Source organism: Indicator indicator, chromosome 7 (genome assembly GCF_027791375.1).
Source record: "Indicator indicator isolate 239-I01 chromosome 7, UM_Iind_1.1, whole genome shotgun sequence".
NCBI lineage: Eukaryota > Metazoa > Chordata > Aves > Piciformes > Indicatoridae > Indicator > Indicator indicator.
Window position 1 is genome coordinate 12,037,816 of NC_072016.1, and position 26,065 is coordinate 12,063,880.

General features: G+C 40.1%; 1 protein-coding gene across 1 annotated transcript; it reads right to left on the reverse strand.

The window, feature by feature from the left end:
* Window positions 1-1,375: 1,375 nt before the first annotated feature.
* On the reverse strand, window positions 1,376-26,065 carry OGA (O-GlcNAcase). The gene is made up of 16 exons (XM_054382046.1): window positions 25,879-26,065; window positions 22,184-22,235; window positions 21,749-21,846; window positions 20,397-20,527; window positions 19,569-19,740; window positions 18,459-18,557; window positions 17,904-18,188; window positions 17,195-17,353; window positions 15,978-16,588; window positions 15,427-15,601; window positions 11,731-11,816; window positions 10,745-10,849; window positions 8,772-8,857; window positions 7,560-7,752; window positions 4,415-4,574; window positions 1,376-3,652 (listed from the first exon to the last, which is right to left on the reverse strand). The coding sequence occupies exons 1-16, from the start codon at window positions 26,063-26,065 to the stop codon at window positions 3,516-3,518; spliced, it is 2,736 nt and encodes a 911-aa protein (XP_054238021.1). The 3' UTR covers window positions 1,376-3,515.

Consider the following 26,065-nt stretch of genomic DNA (forward strand, 5'->3'; position numbering starts at 1 on the left):
GAGCTCGGTGAAATGCACTTCACAAAACCGCAGGCGCCCATGCACAGCACATCCTGATTTTGTGAAGACAACCCACCGTTTTAATATAGCACAGGTTTACCAGGTTAGGAGAAAATTTTCTAGGAGCTGATGTCCCTGCTTAGCTTGCACATTCCCACGTTCTCCACGATACACATCTTCTTGCAACTGGTGCACTTCATAGCAGGTGGATGAACTTTTCTGAGCTGACCTTAGGAAAAAGCTGCTTTTCATACCACTGACCTGTCCCTTTTGCCACTCTCAACAGGAAGCTTCTTGCTTCCTGCTATCTCAGGTGTTCAGCTTCCCGAGTTATATTTTGTGGATATACAACTGAGACCAGACCTTGGAGCTACCATGTTTGCCCCCCTCCCTTTAAGTCATAGATTCATAGAATGGTTAGAGCTGGAAGGGGCCTCGAGGATCATCTATTTCCAACCCCCCCTGCCATGGGCAGGGACACCTCACACTAGATCAGGTTGCTCAGAGCCACATCCAGCCTGGTCTTAAAAGCCTCCAGGGATGGGGCTTCTACCACCTCCCTGGGCAACCTGTTCCAAAGTCTCACCACCCTCATGGTGAAGAATTTCTTCCTAACATCCAATCTGAATCAACCCATTTCTAGTTTTTGTTCCATTCCCCCTCATCCTATCACTACCTGACACCCTAAAAAAGTCCCTCACCAGCTTTTTCATAGGCCCCCTTAAGATACTATAAGGACACAGTAAGGTCTCCTCAGAGCCTTCTCTTCTCCAGACTGAATAGCCCAAACTGTCTCAGTCTGTTTGCATAGGAGAGGTGGTCCAGTCTTCTCATCATCTTTGTCACTTCATCTCTTTCCTTGTCTCATCTGGCAGGCTTTGAAGGCTTTCAGCAACCTCTAAACCCAGCCACCAGCAAGACATAAAAGGCCAAAACAGCGAATGAGCACTGCTGCAACACAGCTCACCCCAGATTTGCCAGACACTGGAGACCACCTGGTGAAAGAGCTGGTTTTTTATCAAAACAGGTACATTTCAACTAGTGCTGCTGAAGGACCAACAAAAAAAAAAAAAAAAAAAAAAAAAAAAAAAAAAAGGTTACTGCCACCCCCACCTCCCCAAGAAAAAAAATAAGCTTTGGGGCAAGTAGTTCCAAAGGGTCCCTGACATATCCACCTCTGAAAAGCACCTGCACAAATAGGTGTCAACCACCCCACCCAGTCACCACCAAAACCTGTGGAGTTTCTCTGCCAGATGATTCCAAGGGCATCCAACACAAACAACGTGATTTAACACATAGTGGTGAACTGCTTTTGGTTCTGGAACCCCATGGACAAAATACACATTTCTTATTTACATTCACTTCTCAGTTTTTATTCTATTTCTCACATGGTCTTCAAATACAGTTTTACAGGTCTTTTTTTTTCTTCTTTTTTTTTTTCTGCTACAGATACTGTTGATCTAAAAACAGATTAATGAAAGTGGCATTCCAACTTTAATGAAAATTCATAACCATGAAAGATATGTCAAGAGATCACTTTACAACCCTAGAATGATGGTATCAGCCTGACTTTCCACAGGCTTATACAATTAACTTCTATAATAATAACAAAGTCATAGGAAGAAAAAATGTGGCAACTCCTCAAAAGCCAAGAAATAAGGCCACAAGCATCCTATGCTGTAATGTTATACATCCAGATAAAATAAGTTGATTCTGGTATCCATAAAGAAACAAAACTCTCCCAACCTGATAAACCAAAGTATCAGCTACTCAACGTGCACTCAAAGCTGTATAAAAACTAGTGGCATTCAGCTCTGATTTACATGAAATCCCATAGCACAACCCCGTACCTCTCTAAAAATGAAATGAACTTGTTTCAACTTAAATATTACACTACCATATTAAAAAATTGTTCACATTCTGCAAAGGAAAAAAACAACATCCTGCATTTGACTGCACCAGATGGCCAAACACAGCATCTCCTTACAGCACAGACAACATTACTGCAGTCTTAATGTTGTCCATCAGAGGTTGCCTGGCTCCTGTGTAGCTAGAGGTTGTAGAAAGAACCAAACCTCCTTTGCTCACTGCTGAAAAGAAAAGAAAAAAAAAAAAGAAAAAAAAAAAGGAAAACAGAAAAACCCCAGAAAGGAAGAAAAAGAGAGCTGCTGGCAGAAGGTGAAAGAAGCAAGGTGCTGCAAGCTGTGTACCATTGGCCAGTTATACATCTGGGACACGGACTTCTGTGAAACATCAATTTCAGAAATGATGCAACTACCTTACTACCAGATCCCACACTACACTGATGTCATCCCATAGCCAAACATGTCAATCCTGGGTAAAAACATTAAACTCTTGGAACATTTAAAAGTAGGTAACCGTTTAAATAATGTTTAAAAATGTGCTCATTGTGGCATTTCTTATAGAAAAGTTATTTGATACAAATGTGTAGGACTTGAAGACCCTGATTTAATCAAACTAGCACAAACAGGCTTTGAAACATGGTGACTGTTCCAAGGACAAATCCCAGCCATGGGCCAGCTCTCTCCCTCTTACCATCTTTCATCCATAATTTTGGTAACATTCGCATGGGATTAAGGGGTTTGGCAGACCACCCTGTGAACAGCTGTTTCAGTCCCAGGAGAATGACAATAACCTCAAGCAGCAACAAAAGCCGTCTGAAGGAAGGATCATTTGGGACACTCTCACCCAAGATGGTCAGTTTCTAGCCCTGGATACGAGGCACAATAAGAAAGGTCAGTGCTGAGGACAGATCCGTTCTCCACTGTGGTTTTAGGTTATTCAAAAGTGCCATCTTGGACCTATACCATTTCACTTTTCAAAAGAAAAAGTTACAAAAACTGGTAAACAAAAAGTTAGTCAGCATACAGCTAAGTTTATATACACTGAAATTTACAAGTTTGTCATTAAGTGACTTCTGCCACAGATCACTGCACATTTGTCCCTAACCACGCACAAAGCTTCAACCAATGGTCATTAGAAGTGACGAGTCATTGCTTTATCAACAAGCATAAAGATAGTAAAAAACAGAACTGCAGCTACTTATCTTTAAATTTGCTGATTGACACAAGCAATCCCTCCCATTTCTGCAACTTCCAGTTGCACATCCTGCTATGACAGAGAAAAATCCTGCATCTTTATAGATACTTCTGCCAGAGACCACTTTTTTGTTGCCATGTGAATGCAGAGAAGCATCTTCAACCACAGCGCCGACTGAGAGGGATTCCTCTGAGAAGCTATAGCCCATGCAAGATTCCTTGGCACTTCACACAGGACCAGGAGAGGATAAGGTTTCTTTTTGTTAAAAGTATTTTCAGCAGCATTATCCACTTCCAGCAAAGTAGTCTGAATGTGTGATGGGTGATCTTCACATAGCCCCTTTTACCAAGCTGGCTTACTGCTGGCTTTGTGCGGCTACACCATAACAAGATCCCACCACTACCACCTCAGCTGTTAAGGGACCACAGTACTGGAACAGTTCACTGTCAAGAACTTCACAGGCTTCTTCCAAGGATAACAACATCCTTTGGAAATCCTTCCATTTTAGCAATTTCAAAACAACCCAGCTTGCTGTAAAATTCCAGGATTCTTTTATCATCTGGTCTCACTTCACAAAAAGCCCCACGGGAGCCTGAAGAAGGAAGAAGGCAACAAAACACTGTAGGAGAAGAGTTACTGACTGTAAAAAGCACAGACATCAAGCAGTACTAGATTCCCACCCATTCTAACACTTAAACCCAACTCAATACAGAGCACAGTGTTCAAAAGAGACCAGATTTATGGCAACACAGCTGACCATCCCCAAAAGGGACTGCAAAATGCAGGTGTCTTGTCTGTCTGAACAAACCCTCTGCACACCTTTTATTTCACATGAAAGCATCCCCAAACTCTGCTCTTGGCTCAGAAAATAGCAGTAGAAGACAACACCAAATCGTGCAAAGCAACTGTGAACCTCAGGTGTGCAGTGAGGCAGCCAGCCAAGTACTTCCCCATATTGAAGGCTTTGGTAATTACCTGCCACTGCACACTGCTGTACGCAAGGAAGAGCATCATTACCCGTGCCAGCAGGGGAAGCATAAACATTTGTGTGTTGTTCAAGATGTAAAATGTGTGCTCTTACTGCCAAACTGCTCCCTCAGTTCTTCCCATTTTCTAATTTGCAGGGTAATGGCTGAAGTGAAAAGCTGTCTTTCACCAAAGGCAGCAGCAGAAGCTAGCTGTTTGAAAACTTTTATGATTATTTACCTAGATCCAGAGTGCCAACTACAGCAGCAATCGAGTATCTCGGGCTGACATGCAAACACAATATGTAAATACAACATCCTGAGTTTGCCTTGCATCCATAGAATGAATATGCAACCAGAAAAATTAATTTTGAGTGCAAAAAGCTTACCATTAGCCTTTAGAGAAGAGAGCAGGCAGGCCATCATACTTTTGGCCACACTTGGATCTGTCACTTTTTTGTGGATATCAATCTTTATCAATGATGGGAAGTTGGCAAGGAATGATTCTGGCAATACTTCTTGCTCTTCGTGGAAGCTTAGCATTATTTTCTGAAAAAGAATATGAGAAGCACACATTTAATGATTTTCCAGCTTTTTGCTTTCATTCATCTTTATTACAGGGGGCTGCTTTGCTTGCAGAGTATACCTCCAAATCAGTGTGCCTTTCAACTACACCTCTGATGGCCACTTTGCTCCTCACCTGCCAAACTGCTCTCTGCACTCTAGATAAAAAGGCAGACCATAGAATCTTCTTAGACCATCAAAGGAGGAATGTAAGACTCCTTGTACAGCTTCTCAGTGACCAACACTACAAGTGAGAAAAGCCATATTGCAACAGTTCATGCAGAGACATTCCTTTTCTTTTCATTTCCCATGGGCAGTTTTAGCTGTAAGCATCCTAACCTCCCATATCTATTCTTTAGCTCACAGCACCTTGGAAACATCTCATGTCCGTGCAATTATCTTTAGACTACCTGCCTTAAAAAAGGCAAATTTGTCTCTAGCTTGAAATAAGCCTTGTTGATGATTAAAGGATGTTGTTCAACACTAAAGACTATTGCAATTACCCAGGAAGGCCTTTGGGACTGTGGCATCAGACATTAACTTTATGCAACTCATGGGAATGGAATAATCAAGTGAGGTAACACAGAAGCAGACAAAGCCAAATCTGAAGTATACTCAAGTTATTCCCCCTGTTGGTTACTGAATTTTAAAACCTTCAGGGAGCATCAGCTCAAGTAAACAAGCCACCTAACTTGGATAACTGAAAGTCACTACCATAACAACCCAATCTAGAATGTCATCTCACAAGGAACCATAATAAGAGCATACCTTTTAAAAATAAATTTAAATGCAACACCCTCAAATCCAATAACTGCCACATACCAAACTCTTCCAGGGAGAGTTTCTGTTCAAAGTTACTACTTCAAACTTGTTAAGCTACTTCAGGTTCAGAGCCACACCTGCTTCTCTGGCTTCTTTACCACAGCTGTACCAGACAGAATCCCATAGAACCACTGAAAGCTAACCATGCTGGCTTCAAGCACCAAGGCAAAGGTGGTATCCATTTCTTCCAACCACAGAAGTGTGATAAGAAGTAAAAGAGGTTATCAAGGAGTAAGGTACAGGGCGGGCTAAGGAGCAGTTAGAAAGATGATGCATTCATCTCTTGTGATCAATAATAACTAATCCCAGGAAAAGCAGACAGCAGATAAACATCCCTGAGAGGAACCCAGACAAAACTACAAAATAAGCTTACAACAGTATGACCTAAGTCAGAGGATTGGTTTTCTCTTTTGTGAAACCAAAGATTGTATTTATCCCATGAGGTCTGGGGCTCAAGATGCACTTAAGTAAATTAAAGAACAAGTGGACTGAACTGTACTAGAAGTCAATCTGATCAAATTATCTAAAGTACAAACTGGAGCTTTTCAAAACAAAATACTATCAAGAAAAGTTCCCCCTATATGATCTTTATTGATCTTCACTGCTTCTAAGCAATTACTGAATATTCTCTACATTCTTTTTAGTGTCAAAAGGCTAAGTGGATAAAATTCCACAGCATCTGTGTCAAGAGCAAACTTCAAACTGCTCCTCTGAACACCCGGGAACATACCCCTCAAGCCTGTAGTCTCCAGAAGTAGACCTTTTCTGAGATACTGTGTAAATAGCAGAAATCCCAGGGCAATGTACCAAAAAAAAAGTTCTTCAGCATCTCAACAGAAATGCTAGTTTATCAGCATAAAATACTTCCTGTTGTCTCTCTGAAGTTTGGCTTTACACATCTGGAAATCAAGGCTCCCCCTCCTTTACTGTAGCTACTACAGCTGTGCGGTGTTTAGTTTCTGGTATCTCATCAGCTTTGCTTCAAAGCCAGAATTTACATCTATGGTTGAAAGCACAGCACTGTGCAAATGTAGGTGTAGGACTTGATTATTTTACAAAAGGTACAATTAGCTCCACTAGTGGAGCTAGGAGGATTCTCTCTAGTCACACCTACCACAGAACACCAATGTTTGCTACAAGTTTTCCTTTTCCTTCTTCCCAAACATACTACACTTTTTCTCCATCAAACATGCCTTTAAGTAGAGGCCATTTTCACAACAGGGTGACAAACAGTTAACTCCATTCTCAGAAATCTTTGCTTTGCTTGTGGGAAGGCCTGTGCTCTCCAAGCTATCACCTTCTTTAAGACTAAGTCCTAGTCAAAAAAAGCAAGGGCACACTGCCATGTATGCCATTCTGACCCTGCCCTCACCAGCTGGTGATTCCCTTGGGAGGCCCATCAGTCCACAGGAGCCTTTGTATTCAGACAACTTGTTTGAGAATACTGTCTGGAAGTATTCTTTCCCCCTCAAGAGAGAGAAAGCAAAAGGCCAAGAAGTGGTGTTTCTGGGTCTGCCTCTACTACTACAGCTTTGTCCACACCTCCCCTTCAGCAGCTCTGTGTATTTACATTTCTTTCCTTGACAAGAACTTGTCTGCTAGAAATTTTTCCTCAACAGCCAGTTTAGTGACATTGTTTTCCTAACTCACTCAAAACCCAATTCTAGATACTGATTTTTAGCACTTGCTGAAGATGAGATGTAATTTTGCACCATTTATAGCAGGCACCACAAATAGCTCATAGATTTTAACACCAAAGTGCTCTTCAATTTGTTTTCAGTACTTTAACTGATGTGACTACCAGGGGTTTAGCCTTATCTGTGGCATGGGGAAACTAATCTCTCATTTGAAAGAGAAGAAAGCAGAAACAATTGTTTATTTTCAAAATATAATTTTCTGTAGATTGAGGTGGTTTACATCTACTGCATTAATCCTTTCCTAGCTGTATTACACCATGCAACTGCAATTAACTGTTAGTGAATAATTTTACTGTCACTTTCTAAGACATCTGATACCGTGCTCATCAGGAACTTCAGAAAGGTACAGAAATTGAATTACATGGAAGCTCAAGATGCAAAAGAAAAACAAAGCCCTGCTCTGGAAAGAAAGAGTTGAGCATACAGTTCTGGTCCCATGGGTTATACTAACCTCTGCCTCAGATAGCTCCTTGTCACTATTTGGTTTAGTGTATTTTTCTTGCATGAAAGGGATCCAAGACATTTTGCATTTTTTGATGAAAGGAGTCACATCAACTGTTCCCAAAGCATAGCCACATATGCCATCCTCATCTTCTAAGACGAAGCAGTAATCCAGGCTGAGAGTGAGAAGACCTCCTACTAACCTACAGAAAGAAGTGTCCAAGTTAATTCAAAACATCACTTTCAAGAAGTATGCTCTTTAGGTACTCTGGAAGAAACTCTAGAGTGATCCAAAGAAGCAACAGAGTGCTCCGGTCACAAAAATGAGTTCCTACAAAACATTAATTCATCACCTGTTAGAACTCAGTTCTGATCAACATCTTCACCTCAGGATCCCATAATTTAATTCTATATACACTATTCTTCTGAGTTAAAGACAAACCCACTTCACCTTTTACCCTTCCATTACCACCTAGTTCTTCCTTTTTTTGCTTTGGAGTATTTTTTGATACCAGTTACACATCCTTTCTTAACTACCTTCCTGCCAGTCACAATGAACTTTGTAAAGAGGCTACAATCTAAAACAGTCAGGACATAAAAACCCCTCTCAAAGAAACTCGTTTTACAGATCAGATGTAATGTCTTAAAAAAACAAAAACAAAAAAAAAAAAACCAAAAAACCCCAACCAAAACCCCAAATGTCATCTCCATTGTCATTACCTGCACCAACATTTTTAAAAATAAGAAATCTGTAACATGTCCTTCAGAGAAAAAATAAAAATAAAAATCAAGTGAGTTGGCTGGGAGATTGATCCTCAAAAACCAAATTCAATTATCTGAAGAATTACATTTGGTTGGAAAAGAAATACAGACTGGAGTTATCCTGTGGAAGGACACTCTCATGATACACCTCCACAAAATCTGAAATAGGATATAATTTTTTTTAACAGAGGTTCCAGAGAAAGTTGTTTGGTTTTTTTACAGCTTACAGCAAGTGTCCAGAGCATAAAACAAGACGTAACTGTTCATGGCATCTTTAAGAAACCAAACTCCCAACTTCCTGAGGCCTGCAGAGATTAGATCTTAATATTATTTTTAAATCAAACGCTCTCTGCAGTCTTCACACACACACACACACACTTTTAAAAGTTCAAATTAAATAGAGTGTCAAGACTTTATCCTTTAGAACCACTTCTGTAGGTCATGCATTTCTAATACATACTTGTCTCCGATTAAATCTGGTAAACTGTGGAAGGGTTGATCGGCTCCATCTGCATACATTTCTCTGCAGATCTTATATACAGATGCCTAAGAAGAGAGATGATTTCAAGTCATCAGTCGTGTTCAAAAGCTAACAATACTGTTTTAGAGAGATTTCATTAACAGCTCTGCTGTAAAGCAGTACTGAGAAGCACTTTAGGTTACATAGAACAAGAGTTCCCTCAGAAGAAATTGGAATGAAGTGGGGCTTAGTCTCTTCTTCCTATTATCAGGTGATAGAAAGAAGGAAAATGTCCTGAAATTGTGCCAGGAGAGGTTGGATATTAGGAACAATTTCTCTCCTGAAAGAGTGGTCAGACATGGGAGCAGGCTGCCCACAGAAGTGGTGGAATCACCATCGCCGTAGAGGTTCAAGAAATGTGTGGACATGGCACTTTGGTACATAGATCAATGGCCATGGTGATACTACGTTGATGGTTGGACTCGACCATCTTAATGGTCTTTCCCAACCAAAACAATTCCATGATTCTGTTCTGTACTCATCTGTGCCAAAGGATCTATCTTTCCCTCCTTCCCTGAAAATAACTCTTAAACCTTGTTTTTAAGCTGGATGTTTGGGAAGGAAAGGCTAGAGGTACACCTCCTGCATGTTGTAACAGCACAAGATTTATCCTGAGAGTTAAGTTACCAAAAACTTGGGGAAGTTCAATACCCTTGCTAGAAAGTGTCTTTTCAAAACCTCCAATGTTTAGACATTGGAGGTTTTGAAAACACAACAATGTGCAACAAATGCAACAATGTGAAGCCAGACAATGCTGTGAAGCCAAACATACCTCCACTTCTGAAATAAAAGGCCTTTGCTGAATTTCTTGAGTAGACTTGTAACAGCCAGGCTTTAAATAAGAAGCTTTACACTTTTCAACAAAAAGACTTTGCATTTGACAAGTCTCTAGCCTCTTTTCATAAAAAAAAAAAAAAAAAGGGGGGAACTCCTCAGAGAAGAGTTCCATTACCAACAGAGGAACAAACCTGCTTAGGTACAGTCCTGCAGTAAGGTATGGAAAATGCTGCTTTATTGCCCACAAGAAGAGCACCGAGCATAGTCTGAAACTAGCAGATAAAAGACACATCCTGTCTGCCTGACTGGCTTCAAAAGCAGGATTCTTTCGAGCTGCTACAAACTCATCTTAAATACTCCCATTTCAAATGAAACATTTAATCTCATTGTAGCTACAAATACAACGTTAACGCTACATTAATCCCTACATTGTTTAAATTGCATCCATACAGATTATTAACTGCTGGTTGATACATTAGTTTTAAGTATCCTTGCTAAGCTAATGGGAAGAAAATTACACTAAGGATCTGTTTGGGGAAAAAAAAAAAATATTTCTCATCAGTGAGGATTAAAACAAAATTCCTGGCTTCCGAGTTTCAAACACTCTCAAAAACATTTGGCAACAATCCTTGTAAAACCACACCAGAAAGTTTACAACTGTAATTAAACCAGTGGGAATGGCTGAAGTATCAAATTTTACAGCTATATTTTGAGACATGGTATCTACCTTCTCCCACATAGTTCTGAGACTGACTCGGTGTTTACTGAGCAAACAGGTACACACCTCCCCAGGATTAAGCCATTGCATGTGTTTTCACTGCACAAATTCCTCTTCCACCAGCAAACAACTTCAACCTGGCTTTCAGAAACAGGGAAGGGACTCAAGATTTAAAAAGGTGGTGGTGTGGGAGATGGAGAATCAAGACATGGGTGTGCCTGTACTGCTGCGCAGCATGTTGCTGCATCATAGGAAAGTCACTTAAGCTCAGTTTTCCTGTGAGACTGCATTTGTGCCTTGTGCAAGATACTGGGACATCCATTTTATTAAGGGATGAAGGAGTTTAGCAGTAACTAGTGTCACCACAAAAGGACATGCATCACTAACAACAACAGTGACAAGCATCAAAAGCAGTTACCTCATCTTTAGGAAAGTAGGGTCGTATGGTGTACACTTTGGAAGTGGGTGTTAATGGAGGTGGTTGAAAAAAGAGGTCATTTGCCCCATCAATAGGCAGCAAACGCTGTGAAAACAAAATACTTGATATGACTGTATGAACAGCAAAACCCATCACTCTTGGGTGTGCACTGCAGACTCCCAAATTAACATTTGCTACTTGCAGGCACCCCAGAAGAAGGTGGGGTTGTAATGCTTTACAAATGCAAAGACCTTATTTGAATAGGAAATATCCAATTGGTGTTTTAAAATACGCAATTGAAAACAGCACATTAAGAGTCTGTAAATCTTATCTGCTTTAAAATACTTTTTACCAATCATAGCTACACTGTCTCTGTATAAGAACATAGAATGTCAGGAGGAAAGGTTTGGTCTGAAGAGGGTTAACTGGCCAGAGGAGACGCTTTATCCCAAAAGCAATGCGCTGATTCAATTTGCTGCGCGCAGAGCACCTGTGAGGGGGGAAAAGTATAGCGCCTGAAAAATCCATGAACAAATCTGAACATGGTACAAACAGCGATGTTTAGAGCATTTGCCGATTGGAATTTTTTTTGCCACAAAGCGCATTACAGCCCTATTTCCAGAGGAACAACAACAAAAAAAATTTGGATTGTGACCTCTTTTGCTCATGGAATTCCCATTGGCAGCCAAGCATGCGCGCATTGTGCAATTGCGGGCGCAGATAAAAATGCTGTGCGACCTGCAAAGAAACAATGTGAAATGTACAACTAAAGCCGCTGCGCTTCGCATGCGCGTGGGACAGTCAGCATCTCCTTGAGAAATTACTGTAGAAAGGGGAGGAAAATTATTTTAAAACAAGCTGTAAGGCTAATGGGCTTTGGACCAGAAAGCCTTCGGCAGACCAATCCTTCCAGACCTCTGATGTGCAACAAAAGGTTTCTCATAAAACAAAGAAAATGTCATTCAGTTGTGAAGTCATATTGATACCTGGAACTCTCCTGCTAGACCACCTCTAAAGGCCCAGGGTTCTTGGTCTCCACTTAAGAACTGTGCTGAAGATTGACTACGACACCCTGTTGAGATCAGATCCAAGCGGAGAATGTTACGAGAAGGGGGATTTCCTGGGTGTCTAACATGTCCAAAAAGCTAGCACACACTTGTGGAAAAAGCTCTCTAACTGAGCTAGAATCCAGGGCTTGGGGGGAGGCTGTAATAATGTATGATTTATAAAGATTTTGTGCTTGCGCACTAATTGCGGCATTCCAGTTTTTTTTATTACCTATAACAGACCAATCTAAGAACAAGTAAGGTGATTCAGCTAATACTTCTCATTCCGGATCAGCAGGCACAAGAATGGTGCTGTGCATGATAATGCAAAAGCTTCCCAAGCATTCTCTGTGGGGTTTGGGGTTTTTTTTTTTTTGGTATTTTTGTGGCAGAAACATCCATTTCATCTCTGAAAAGATGACATCTTGGAAAGTTCTGTGGCTCAATAGCTATTATCACAGATTTCACATCAAACAAATGCCATTATCACAGCCCCTTGAAAAAAAAAATGGACCCTTCTGAAGTCACATTTTAGTAACGATTGTTTCTAATCTTGTCAGAAAACTAGGACTGGCAACATGTGCAAACAGTCTGGAACAGTTCAGGGAGCCAGGGCAGTTTGTAAGCAACAGTATTCCTGAAAGAGGCTACACAGATTTACATAATCCAGGCCATACTTTCATAATGCTGCTAGCATATTAAAAAAAACAGTAGTGTTACCTGGAATTAACTCACAGTTTAACTAGTACACCCTGCTTTGCTTTTTAGTGTCTTGATTTTTTTCTTCTCAAGTGTATCAGGTGCACCAGGGTCTCTGCTGATCAACCAGCCACAGGAGACCCATCAAAGTGCTCAGCTTTAGGAAAGAAACTTCCATTAGCTGTTTGATTTTTAATACTGTTCTGCAAGTTAAGGCACTGTGGCCTTCACCAATGAATGTAAGTGACAGCTCTGGAGGGAAAAAAACAACCCAACAAACAATGAAAACAAAGAACATAGTAACTGGAGTGGAGATTTTTATCACCTGCCCAGTTTTCTGACAAGATGAGCAGTGCAAATACTCTTTTCCTTTTGTGGACAGCAATCTACCTCCTGTTCAAGTAACAGTCTCAGATCAGTACAGACAAATATGTTGTGCTAGTCAGAGAGTCCCAAAGTGTGCCAAGTTTGACATTGATGAGAGTTTAGGAATATGTATTTAAATAAAAACTTCCCAAAGAAAGGTAAATTTGGGAAACAATCCAAGCATTGGAATTTGAATTTGGTCTATTTCCACATTTTAGAATTCTTACATTAAATTATATCCTTCACAAGGAGATTCAGTCAACAACTTGGAAGACAGTATCTGTCTGTTCTTTGAGACTACAACATAACTAGCACTTCCAATTATTACAGTAAAGAGCTGTGTGAATGAAGAGCTGTATAAATGAAAAACATAGTTAATGCCTTAGTCGCTGCGCAAATGTGACTTCAGTTCATGCCTTTTGCACACCTATTCTATCTGAGCTGCCTCACAGACAAAACCTTTCCATTTAAATTAATTAATGACGCGCTGTGAACATCTGGCGCTGTCCATCCAATAGCAGTAGAAACTTGTGCTGAAGATTCTCCCATCTGTACACAATGGGGAAGAAGACAATAGAAGTCATTAGTAATCCATAGTACTGTACAGCCACACTACTTTAAGGGACTGAATGCTAGCTGGACTTGGGAGGAGAGGCAAAGAAAGTGAACATTCAGTGGACCATTGAGCACACCATTGTGAAAAATGTTTTCTTTGGATTTGTAATGTACTCAGCTTTATACAATGATGTATTTTATCACAGACCTTTGCTTTGTATGTATTTACACTAGTGATAAAATGCAGGCTGAAGACAAAAGCATCCCCTCTCACAGGAGCACTGTTAACACAAGAATATCAAACTGCATGTCAAAAACTCGTGTTTTTTCAACTAACACCAGTATGAGTACTGGAATAGAACAGTGACAAAGTTAACAGAATATTCATGAAGTTGGCTTCTAATGTGAACTATTCCAAATATTTGATGCAATATTTATATTGCAATATTTATATTTAAAGATTTGAACCCTACTTTACAGGGACACTGAAAACTGAAGACACTTCCAATTGAATTCAGTGGGTAGTCTGAGAATTCTGAAATGCTGTCTTAAGTTGTGTCCTCACTGTTTAGGGATTACAATAATCACTGTTCTCTTTATAGAGTTCTGGCCTGGAGTTTCAAACAAGTGAAGTTAGCAGAAAGAGAGCATTCTCTCTAGCTAAAGGTCAACACACAGCAAGAACAGTAAAGCTGTGGGAGTTATGTTACACTGGTCTTACAAAAACACAAACTAAGGCATTTAAATAGCACTAGACAGAGATTTCCTCTCAGGCTAGTTTTCTTCTCTATGCTTTGCAGAAGGCAGTCTTAAAAAGCTCTTCTTCAGCAACCACATGTGTAAGGTCAACGTATTTAATAAGCACAAAACATAGGAAGCTGCTGAACATGGATTGATTTGATGACTTAACAGGTCTTTTCTGTCCCTGCTTAAACCTGCCAGTGTTTATTAAGAGTATCATTTAAAGACAATCCAAACACTAGGACTAGACCAAGGCTGTGTAATGGTTCACCACTGTGAGATTTGTGACAGCTACAAAAAGTGTGATGTGAGACCACCAGCTTTGCTGCCTGCTGTGTATGTCAACCAAGACCACAGCATAATCCTTACAGTTGGATTGAAACCTGAAAGTGAAATAAGGTCACTTGAATTGCCCAGGCCATGCTGGTGCTATCTGCCAACTCAGGATCCCCCCAAAATCTTTCAGGAAAAAAAAACACCATAAAAACCAAACCAAACCAAACAAACAAAACCCAAATCAACACCCAAACCAAAAAAGCCACAATTAAGAACAAATGAAATCAAACAAAACCAAAACAAAACCACAAAAAAAACCCCAAACCCCAAAACTGTTTCAAGATCAATTTAAGTCTCATACTGTATCTGTCTAGAGAGCTCTACAATTTTCACCCATGACCAAAATTAGATCAATAAATAATAATTTTTTAAAAAATTGGCAATTTGGAAAGCCTTCAAAGGAAAATTTGCACCAGAATAGCCTTATGCTAAAGCTCGCATGCGCAGAGGGCTGGGAGGATCGGCTTCCTCTTGGCCAGGCCCATTGAAAGGTCACTTGTGCAATTGTTCTGTTGAAAACAGCAATGTTACCAGGACAGAGCAAGCAGCAGATAGCTGATGTGGTCACATTTCATAGCGTCATTTCCAATCATACACCAGGGTATCTAAGGAGTTACATGGCGTAGTCCAGTGTGCATTCAGTCAAGAGTAAGTTAAAATCAACACTTACGTGTCAGATGAGATTCAAGTTTCATTAGCCCAAGAAGAAAATCAAGGTCTCCAACCTTAAGCATCCAGCAGACTTCACTTACAATACCAAAGCAAATTCACAGCAAGCACTGCTTCAAGTAGCAAGACAGGAAAATCTTTAAAACAGGGTCAAACCAGACCCCAAGTCCAAGAAAACACATTTGCCTAATACTTTGCTTTCCCCGTGGGCTAATTAAGAACAAACCAAAATGCACTATCTGGGATTATAATGGCTCCCAATGCACCTACCTAACCACTGCACAAAAGATTTCACCATTGACATAATACTCTTGATATCCCAGACGTAGGAGTACATGTCATACAGGATTGTCCTGTTGGCACAGTTGGAGAGGCGAGTGAACATCCCCATCACCAAGCTGCACATCTCTTCAAACTTGGCTGCTCTGTTACGCCATTCTTCTATCTACGGATGGAGGCAAAAGATCCACAGAATCAAACATGGCCTTCTAGGCAGGAGAGGTATTCTAAATATGGAAGGAGACTACACAGGTCATCACTTCATTTTACCAGCATGGACCATACCACGTGTGACTCAGATATTCTCTAACAGCTTTTAGAAGTGAGGCCAGTATAGGAAATCAGTGGTCAAATGGAGACATCAGACTGCCTTCACATAGCTGTATGGCACTACAGGGCTTAAACCAGCAGATTTCACTGAAGGAATGAAAATTACTGTGACCCTTCAGTCAGTAGGAAGTAGAACACTAGCTTCTGTTACAGACAACAGGTAATATTGCTCAGGACTTTGATTTAAAAGGAGAGAAAAGATTCACACTCACTTTTTCAGCATCCTTTCCTTTGCAGTTAACACTGACAACACTGCTATTTGCTCTGAGCCACTGGAATTCTCTCAGCATCTGTGCACCTTTGGGCCCATGTTCATAAGGAAGGTAAAACAAGTCAGCAAGAAGCTGTAAGTCCTCTAAAGTCACTGGTTCTACTGTGTAGAGAGGCTTTTCATTCGGCCCAGGCACAAACTGTTCTTTGTTAATTTGCTCATCAGTCTGCATAGGGGCAATGTCACTACCAGAGTCTTCCTGCATGCACATCTCTGGAGACTTCGATTCAGCTATGCTCTCCTTATCAGTATCCATTGGTTTTAACTCCTCTGCCATCTTGGCTTCAGCAATATCTGTCAGTATCTGATTAGCATTCTTGTCTGTGTCATCTTGTTTCTCCACCACCATGTCCATTGGTTCCTCATCGGGTTGTTTCTTCTCCTCCTCCTTTGCCAGGGTTGGCGATTCGCTGCTCAGCGCTGCCCCCTGACTCATGATGGGTTCCTGGTAAACTGTGGTTACCACAGTTGCTGCATTTAAAGAGGAAGGTGCCACCAGAGGCCCAACATCCCCTACAGTAGTTTTAGCACCACTGTGGGCCACTTGCCTACCTGAGAATAAGAAGAAACAAGTTTAGGTTTTTCAGTATCTGCCAAATAACATTCAAATCAGTAACGTGTGCAAATAATGGATTATTTTGTTGTCATGGCATCAGATCAGTCTCCTTTTGAGAAAAACAGATTTTACCTCCGATCCCAAGCTCCCATTGCTACAAGAAAGGTGTATAATGCTGGAATGAACCCAGCTGGTTTCTGGAGATAAACCCAGAAAAATAAAGCTATTGTCCAACAACCGGAAGAACATGGACTCTTCTGTGTCAGTATTAACATTTTCAAAACCAGACTAATCTTCCTATTCTCTCAGGTCCCACTAAAGTCTAGTAACAACTGGGACTAGCAAGATTCAGGCTCTTTCCTGTCTTTTATTGTAAGTGCCAAAGGATCATATATCATTGCTTCTGATCAGCTGAGGCACTACAGGCACACTGCAGAACGTCACACATTTGTATTTCTTTATTAAGGTTTCCTTAATTAATAAGGCAGAGAACACTTCCAACTGACAAGTATACAAGTTGTCAAGATCTGAAGAACTGTTTTCATTTAAATGCCAAGTACTCAGTATTCAACTCCATACCAGCCCCAGAACAATAGACTCACTGCTGTATTGCTGAGGTACTCCAAATTCTTGCAACCATTCCGTTAAGGCCAACTTCAGGGCCATTTGTGGGCTGTAGAGAACATCAGTTTCAATATCTTCATCACTGCCCTCATTTTCCAATTTAATCTGGATAGAAACCGTGCTGTCTTCAGTATCAGCTAGAGAGACAAGTTTTTTAAAAAAAGTTACCATGCAAGGTTTAGTTAAAACTTAGAAAAAAATGGTCATGTTAGACAAGGCATTCGAGAACTAACAGCCTTACTTCAAAAGGGCATGGCATGACACCCTCATTATACAGAATGGAAAACTATGTTCACCCACATAAACACAGAAACAGTTTGCAGAAACTAGACATTGTGCCTGTTCAGAGTTCATCTTTTTCCAATGAAATCAAATCCATGGACACATGTCAAATTTGGCCATTAAAACTGCTTGCTGAGAATGCTTTTTATACAACCACAGAAACCTCTCAAGACAAAAAATTCTCTCACAGCATGTGTTACAAGTACTTCCTAGGAATTCAATAAAACAATCTAGATGTTGATTATCTTTCAGGTAACTGCCACTTATTTATGACACAGAAAATGCTAGGTGATCTTTAAGAAAAAAAAAAAAAGTGTTGGTGAGGAAAGGCTACAATGACAAAAAATTATCAGTATGACTTAAGTGGTTGAGGGTAGATCCTGGCTGACAATTACGCATACTTACTCATCACCACATCTTTTCTCACTCCATTCATGTTAGACTTGTACCAGGTTGCAAGCGTGTGAATAGCAACATAATTGGCTTCAAATTCACAGTTCGGATTGGTCAGAACTCCCTTTAGCCGGGGGATGAGTTCGGTTGACCGACCTTTGTAAGGCCCAAGAAAAAGCCTCTTCTGATCATAATCATTAGCATGAATGTTATCCCAGATAACTGGGGCTCTCCTGATGATCTTAGAAACTTCTTCAATGGACTCTACTGGTATGTCTTTGGATACAACTTTTGGACCTAAGAGGAAAACGGGATAATCAGAGGGTTTTGCATATACTTGGAGAGTCATCCCCCAAGTAGATGGACACTTTATTTCACTAAACGCTTATGAGAAATAATTTTTAACACCAACAGTGATCAAAACTCAAACAAGGTAAAACAAACCAACCAACCAACCAACCCAAACAAAATCCCCCAGTGAACAACAAAACAAAGAAAAAAAAAAACCACAACCCTCCCCCAAATACCCCAAGCAAACAAAAAAATCCCAGAAAAACCAATTCTTACCTGTCCATAACACCTCAATGCCAGGGAGCAGCTTTTCTCCTACAGTCCGTAAATACGGTGACTGGGCTACATTTGGGTAACAGAAAGTTCCACAGTACTCTGCACAGGAAAAGGGACATCACTGTCAGTAGAAGGATGCACACTTGTGACACCATACCCAGCGGTCCCACAAACAAATTGAGAGAACATTACCATTTGAAAAGAGAAACATCTATAAAATTAACCAAGAAAGACCCAAAAGTCTGAAGTACAAACATAAAGGACACCGTGAACGATTCTCAGCATAAAGATCAGAAAGGAAAGGTAGAGAATTTATTTTAAATTGATAAATGATCAAAATGAGAAAAAAACAACCCTGAAGTCCATAAATTGAGGAGCAGGTTACAGCAGACAATAAACAAAAGAGCTAGAAACTGTAAAACTGATTATGAAGTGCAAATGCCTAAAAATAATAACACCAGAACATGTCTCTTTAAAGTTACTGAAGGTCTTCAAGAGACCCAAACTATTACAGTGTAAGGGGGTAAACAAATGATGGTTAACATTACAATCCACACCCCTGAACATCAAGATTGTCTCTTCCTTACAGTACCCTTACCAGTGTTAGACAGAACTTGCAATAAAAAAAACCCAAAACCGAAAACAAACAAACAAAAAGCAATGATTACACCTAAGCGTAAGTCATCTTATTCTTTAATAAAGCAAGCAACTCTGTACCTAGTGAAAGTAGGTAATCTTATTAAAAACAGGTGCCAATGAACAAAGTGAGCACAGAATGTGATGTATCTGTTACTTCTAAAAAATAACAGCTAGATCAAGAAGCAAAAATGTTTTTGTACAGTCTTCCTTTAACCTAATTTGGAGTTCAAACTTCTTGAATCTTTTTGTCAAGCTGCCTTATTTGTTTGCATTAAGCCCTTCAGAGATATGCAGATTTGGCAAAAGCTCTGCATATACGTGAATTACTTGACTCTTTCTTTAGAAGACAGTTTCTTCAAACAACCCCAAAGTACTCCTTAAAGCAGTGATTAAATATTAAACAAGGTTTTCAACCAGTAAGACAACAGTCCCTCTCCTTTAAGACTGAGCTAAACGATTCATCTATTTTACCTGTAGGACAGAAAAGGAATGTGTCTGGTTCTCCTAGATACTGGTAAATTTCATTTGTGATTGAGACTTGAGCATGAGCAAAGGAACTGAAAACTTCTTTGTCTGCTGCACACATGTTGTGATCGATATCATCAAACAGCAGTGCAAAAGATCTGCAGCCAAACTGGGAAACCTAATACAAGAGACAAAAGGTTTAATCTTTAAAATTATTTTTATTTAAGTACAGAATTTTAAAAAGGAAATGCTACAGAAATAAGGCGGAGAAGGTAGAGGAGACAAGACAGACTTTGACATCTATTCACTCTTAATGCCTATCTCCAACCCACTATTCTGCTGCTCACAAAAGGTTAGACCTTGGAAGACCTGCAATCTGTTACAGTTTTAACAGTCCAAAGCTGATCTTACTGGACAGACAGATGGAAAAAAAGCTAACTCTGTAACAGCTTCTGTACAGTGAAAGGGTCACTTGGGTGAACAAAGAAGATGCACATGTCAGCTTTGCCTCCAAAGATGTTTACTGGTGATAAGAATTCCTGCTTTAGGCATGCACCTTGTCTTCAAGGCCCTAAAATACTTAGAAGACAAGCATTCAAGAACAGCCTTCAGAATCCAATACACCATGGAGAATCTTTTTTTAAATCTAGACAGGCACTGGCCACATTGGCAATGCAACCTGAACACATCCACTAGAATTGTTCAGAGATGTCCAGACTAGCACTAGTGCTGAAAACACGAATGAAGCTAGTGAAAAGCTGCAAGAGCGAGCAGGGCACTAAAGTTTTCAAATCAAGTAGCACAGCAGTTGTGGTGAGTTTGTGTCACACTGACCTGGTCCAGTTTGCGCTTCAACGTGGACACCTCTTTAGGATTAGAGAAAGTGATGTCAAGTCCAGGAGAGATTGCATAGATGAATTCTATTTCATGTTCTCGTGCAGCTGATATTAGAGTCATTAGTTGCTCTGAAAATGAAATTCAAATATGTCAGAAGAATTCAACCATTAAAAAAACCTAAATATCAGACATTGCTGTATGTAAATTACAAAATGCGTATGACTCTGCCACTATAAATACAGTAAGATAATTTGCTGGAATTTCTTGAAACTAACATAGCAAAGAGCACCAAATTATTCAGAAGAGTGGTCAGAAGCTATATCTATAAAGGAGTATCACAGTTGTCCTTGTATTGTTATTTTCCATGTCAAAATGTTTTAACAATTAAAAAAAAAATTCTTCATCTCAATGTTGTGAGACAAATGTGGATGGAGTTTTTGCAGTGTGCACACCAACAGGTCCAGACTTGTTACTCACTTTTTCCACTTTTATGAGACATACTAACAGACAATTCAATGTAGTAATATGCTGCATGACACTGATTCAAATATTATTCATATGACTGAAGCTCAGGGCATGTGAAAACCATTTTTTTCCAACATCACTGTGCAGAAGTACTTGCTTTAAGAAATAAACATCAAATTTAATCCTCTGTATAATGAATAAAGGAAAATATTTTTAGAATATTTAACAATCTTTGCTCTTACTAGCAATTATCTTGCAGTACCCCTTAGATTGTAGTTCTTCAGTGATTCAAACTGGCCTCCAAGAAGGATTATTTCATTTCAAGAGAGTGTCATCGTTCTCCTTACCCAAGTCCCCACAGACTAATAAAACACTGCAGATTGCTTAAATTCCAGAGGTAGATAAAAAGCCTCACACCATCTTAAAACAGGTCTTTCATGACCTGACTAAATAGTTGGAAGCTGCTTTTCTGACTAGTACTCTCTTTGCTGAGACAAAGAATCATGAAATGACAAACAAACACAAAACAACATGGCCAGATGTTCAAGAGACAGAGGAAAAATTCTGAGCAACCTTTTCCTATGCACTTTTAGATCCAGCCAGGTCTAAGCCCAGGGTCTGTCCATCTGGGACACCACAAGAAAGTCTATCTTGTAAGCCTTAAAAGCAGTTTTAGAAATCATCTGTGGAGTTGCAGTTTAAAGTAGTAAATCCATGCCTGTATTAAAGCTCTACTAAACACAGCTGCAGGGTATTAAGAAGAGACCTCCACTCACCTCTGGAAATGGCTACAGTGATTAAACACACACAAGCATATGTAGCAATGACCAATTCATTCAAGGGTCTATTTATAGAAAACACAGAGGAGAAATAGAGGCAATTACCCGCTTCCTCCACAGAGTACATTTCTCGCCAGAACATCCTGTGCTTGTAGTCATCCTTTGGAGCATACAGGTATGTATTTAGTCCCCACTTCTGAAGTCTGTAACAATACAGAAAAAAGCTTTCATTAGGAGAATAGTCTACAAATGCAGGAATTTTACATTTGACTTGATCTAATTCCATTTTTTTCACTTGATCTCTTTTTTTTTTCTTCATTAAACATTGTGGTTTACAATTAAGTCACACTAAGTTTACGCACAATTGATATCAGACAAACTCAGCTTAGGCAAAACGGAGAAGTAAGCATGAGCCTCTGAGTACAGTGATACTGGGCAAAAAGCTGCTCTGGTTAGAACAGTAATTCTTATCAGGCTTAAGTGGAAGATTATTATTATACTGTGATGGAATGTGCTGCAGTAAGAGGAAGCATGACTTGCCTTCTAAAAAGTTCTTTCCTCTGCTCCATAACCCAAGGTCTTCCATAAAATCCTACAGGAAACAAGATCAAGATTATCCAGTTAGATGTTAGATTCTGTTTGCTCCACAAAGCATTATATTACAACCCACCATTTTCCTCCTCTTCTGTAACATTCATCAAAAAGCTTCCCAAAGCAGGAAAAAAAAATGTCCAGTTAGCATTGGAAAAGTGTAATAACCTAAACTGATCTAAATTTAAAATGCAATTATAACTTCTTTTTTCTTATGATCTAAGGTCTTATAATTTTGGCCAGGGAAGCAATTAATTTTCAGAATCCAAACTGCCTTCCTGAGCATATGCCCTTGACAAGTCAAGTCAGCATTATCACAGCAAACTGAACAGTCATAACCTAATTAAACTATCACTACAGACACCCACAAAGTAGATTTTATTTTAATGTGAACACTGAAGACACTTGAAAATATTTACCAGCTCAGAAATGCTTAACCAGTGGTACAAATGTGAACGGTAAACACACAGACTATATAAATGCATACTGAGGTAGATGAAGCACAATTAAAAAAAATGCACAAATGAGTTAACAAAATGCTCAGGATTTCATTCCTTTTATTCAGCTTAATAGGCTCCTTGTCAAAAGCAACTTGCAAGTTGGTATCTTACTTTACAATTCCCACACATTTGCAAGCTAAGACTATGTCTTCCGATAATCATATAGAAGCATCTACACAAGCGATTCTAAAACAGTGTATATTCAAAGTCATGAAATACCATGGAAATTTTAATTGCTTCTGGTTTTAAATCTAATCCTTCCTTTCTACAAGCATAATACTTTAAAAAGCACTCTCAATGCACTCTTAGTCAAGCAAATTCACTTAGACCTATGTGCAAACAGTTCAACCACAAGTGGGCACTTCAAAACAAAACTTCAGCTTGGCAGTCCCTGCAAAGACCAGCGACTAAAATAACACTGAAATTTAATAAGTTCTTATTTTCAAACAGCACAGCCACTGAGTGGTGAATGATGCTTCTAATACATAAAGCTCACAAGTCCCCTCAGAGCACCAATTCAAAAGGTAGACAATACCTTCATTTCCAGAGCTATTCACCACTGTACATCTGCAAATATTTGGGAGCTCAAAACCCACCCTCCTACAACCTTCCAAAATTCAAAAACTGATGCAACTGAAGCATCAACCATTTTCTATATATTAACAAGTATTTCAGATATCTGTTAAGTGAAGAATGCTCTTCTAGGAAACTTAAAGGAGGATCAAGTTTTAAAAAAAATCACTCCTCAAAATGTGATTCTTAGGCTGACACCACAAATGGCAAAGCTGAGCAACTGCTATTCCTCACAAATGGCAAAAGCAACAAACGACAGTTAAATAGAGAAATAAATAAAAGCAGTTGGCAAGGCATGAAAGTCTCCAAGCTTATTTCACCCAGAACAAATGTCTCACTTTCACTAGTTTCTTAATTCTGACTAATGCTGCCCCAGGAAGCTCAACGACCTACAAAAGCAATTAAACACTATGATGTGTAATGAATACATCCATGTCTCATCTTGCAGTACACTTCTGCTTTACCTGCACTACTGTTTCAAACATCTTAGCCTAAAGCAGAGCAGGGGCCTACTATAAAAAAAAAAACCAAACATGAAAATCAGGTAACAAAGACTAATTAAAGAAGACCCAAGAGAACATGCTAATCTAAAGTGATACTTTTCCATCTGTCAGCACATTTCTTAGATTACTAATGTCACCAGCAGATGACAGTTCTTGGATCTCTATGTTCAATCAAAAATCAACCCTGTTCTGTATTATCCTGTTAAGATAATACAAAGCCAACATACAAATATATCACCCCATGCTCTCCATCACTAAAAGTCAGGATATTCTGGTGGCAGAGCACCAAAGCTTTGCATTTAGTTCTCTCAGATACTCATCCCTAAACCAGTGAATTTGATGTCATAAGCTCTTCACATTCTTAGCATGCACCCTCAGTAATTTGCCGATTCCCTTTTTTTACAGAAGATCCAAAACCTTCATCTCACTGCTTTAATCTCACCATACCTCTAGACTGTATTAAACAGTGCCCTATGTTTAAGTACAATTCTGAAATTAATCTCTGTTTTTCTCTTACCCCTGTAATTCTCTTGAGTCACTAAAGAGACTCAGTACTGTTTACCTTATTAACCACAAAAGAGGTTTTCATGGGTTTGTTTTATTGGGGTTTTTTTTGGTTGGTTGGTTGTTTTGGCTTTTTGTTGTTAGGCTGTTTTTAAACACTCCAATATTACATTTTCCCTGTGGACACATTAATGGACTGGTATGCCCTAAATGCTTCACTGGGCAGAGGCCATTTTCTTGCTTTGTTTTATGCACAGTACAGTCAAGAACACCTGCACTAAAATATATGCAGAGATTAACAACGTGGCTAAAATGGCAAGAAAACTGATTACAGTGGTTCTGATAAACCCTGAAGAACAGGTGATCCATGACCAAAGTGTACTAGCAGAAACACAGGAAAACATACTATCACAATCTGTGTTTCTGTTCACTGTGACCTGTCTGCAAAGCCTTTAATTTAGCATCTACCTTCACAGAATTAAGTCTATTAATAAAGCAAGGACATCTCTCTCCACATCGACCATATTTAAGCACTAGTAAGTGCTATAAAAATAAAAGCATTAAGCAGGCCTAGTGCACTAGTGGCGTTTGTAGGATTCAATCAGACTTTTCTTTCTAAGATATAAACAAAAGGCACTCTGCAAGCATTCTGCCTGTTTCACTCTCCATACCATCTATTAATCATATTTGTCCTCCCACTTCAGATTCTTTATAGCTACATAAATAGCAGCAGTCCACAGGAATTTAGAACAATTCCAAATCAACTATTACATTGAGAAGAAAATATCTTTCTTGCTGGCTTTCATGCATCTACCCTAACTAATCTGTCAAAAACGCATACAAATTCTGTAGTTAGTGAGGAATGCAAAAAAATTCACTTTATTTTGCACCTTCTGCAACAATTTAAACATTCCAATGTTGCAACTATGCCATAAAAAACAGAAGAGAACTGTTCTACAGCATGAAGACGACGTTAAGAGAGAACTCTTTATAGAACAGGGAGAGTTTAACACTAATTCCAGAACAGATTTCTATGGAAGCACCTACTCCCCACTCAAGAAACTGAATCTGAGCCTCTGGTGTGCCGCATGAGCACGCAGAGCTGGGATAATCGCACAGTAGCTCTTTTCTCTGCTACCTCCTCCTTTAGAAGCATAGCAGCATGCCAGCCACAGCACGCCTCAGCCTCCATTAGGAATCATCGGCCCGCTGGGGGTGCCAGGCCTGCCGTCACCCCGGCGAACAGCTGCCATCAAAGGGCATTAGCGAACAGCTTCCAGCACAAGTCCCGGGGGCAGCAGCCCCGCCCGGGAGCAGCAGCTCCTCCCCGCTCTCCCTAGCGGAACGAGCCCCAGCCAAGCATCGCGCACCGCCCTGCTGGCAGAGCGGCCTCCTCTGGGAGTCGCAGCGGGTCCGGGCAGGAGACAAGGAGAAGCAGCGCCAAGCAAGAATTGACTTGCCACTGCTCTCCCGCAGTTAAAGACCCCCTTAAATATCTCCAGCCCCATCCTTCCACATGTCCCGTCTCCTAGGAATATCAGACGCCCTTCCCAATAGCTCTTACCTTCTACGACGCCGCAGAGGAAGCGGCGGGAGCCCAACGCTGTCTCCGTCTCGGTGTCGGTTTCCTCGCCCCCGGGGATCGTCCCCGCAGCGGCGCCCGGTGGCTCTAAGGGAGCACCGGGGACTCCGGCCGGGTTGGGGCTGCCTTGGGGCTCCTCCAGCGCCGCCTGCCCCTCCTTCTGCACCAT

Bases quoted from the DNA above. Each gene is read 5' to 3' on its own strand.
- OGA (XM_054382046.1), bottom strand. From the start codon at position 26,065: ATGGTGCAGAAGGAGGGGCAGGCGGCGCTGGAGGAGCCCCAAGGCAGC. The intron at 18,558-19,568 runs GTAAAATAGATG...TTTCCTGTGCAG, and splicing joins ATTCCTTTTCTGTCCTACAG to AGTACTGTGGAACTTTCTGT. The intron at 10,850-11,730 runs GTATCAATATGA...TTGTTTTCACAG, and splicing joins GTCTAGCAGGAGAGTTCCAG to CGTTTGCTGCCTATTGATGG.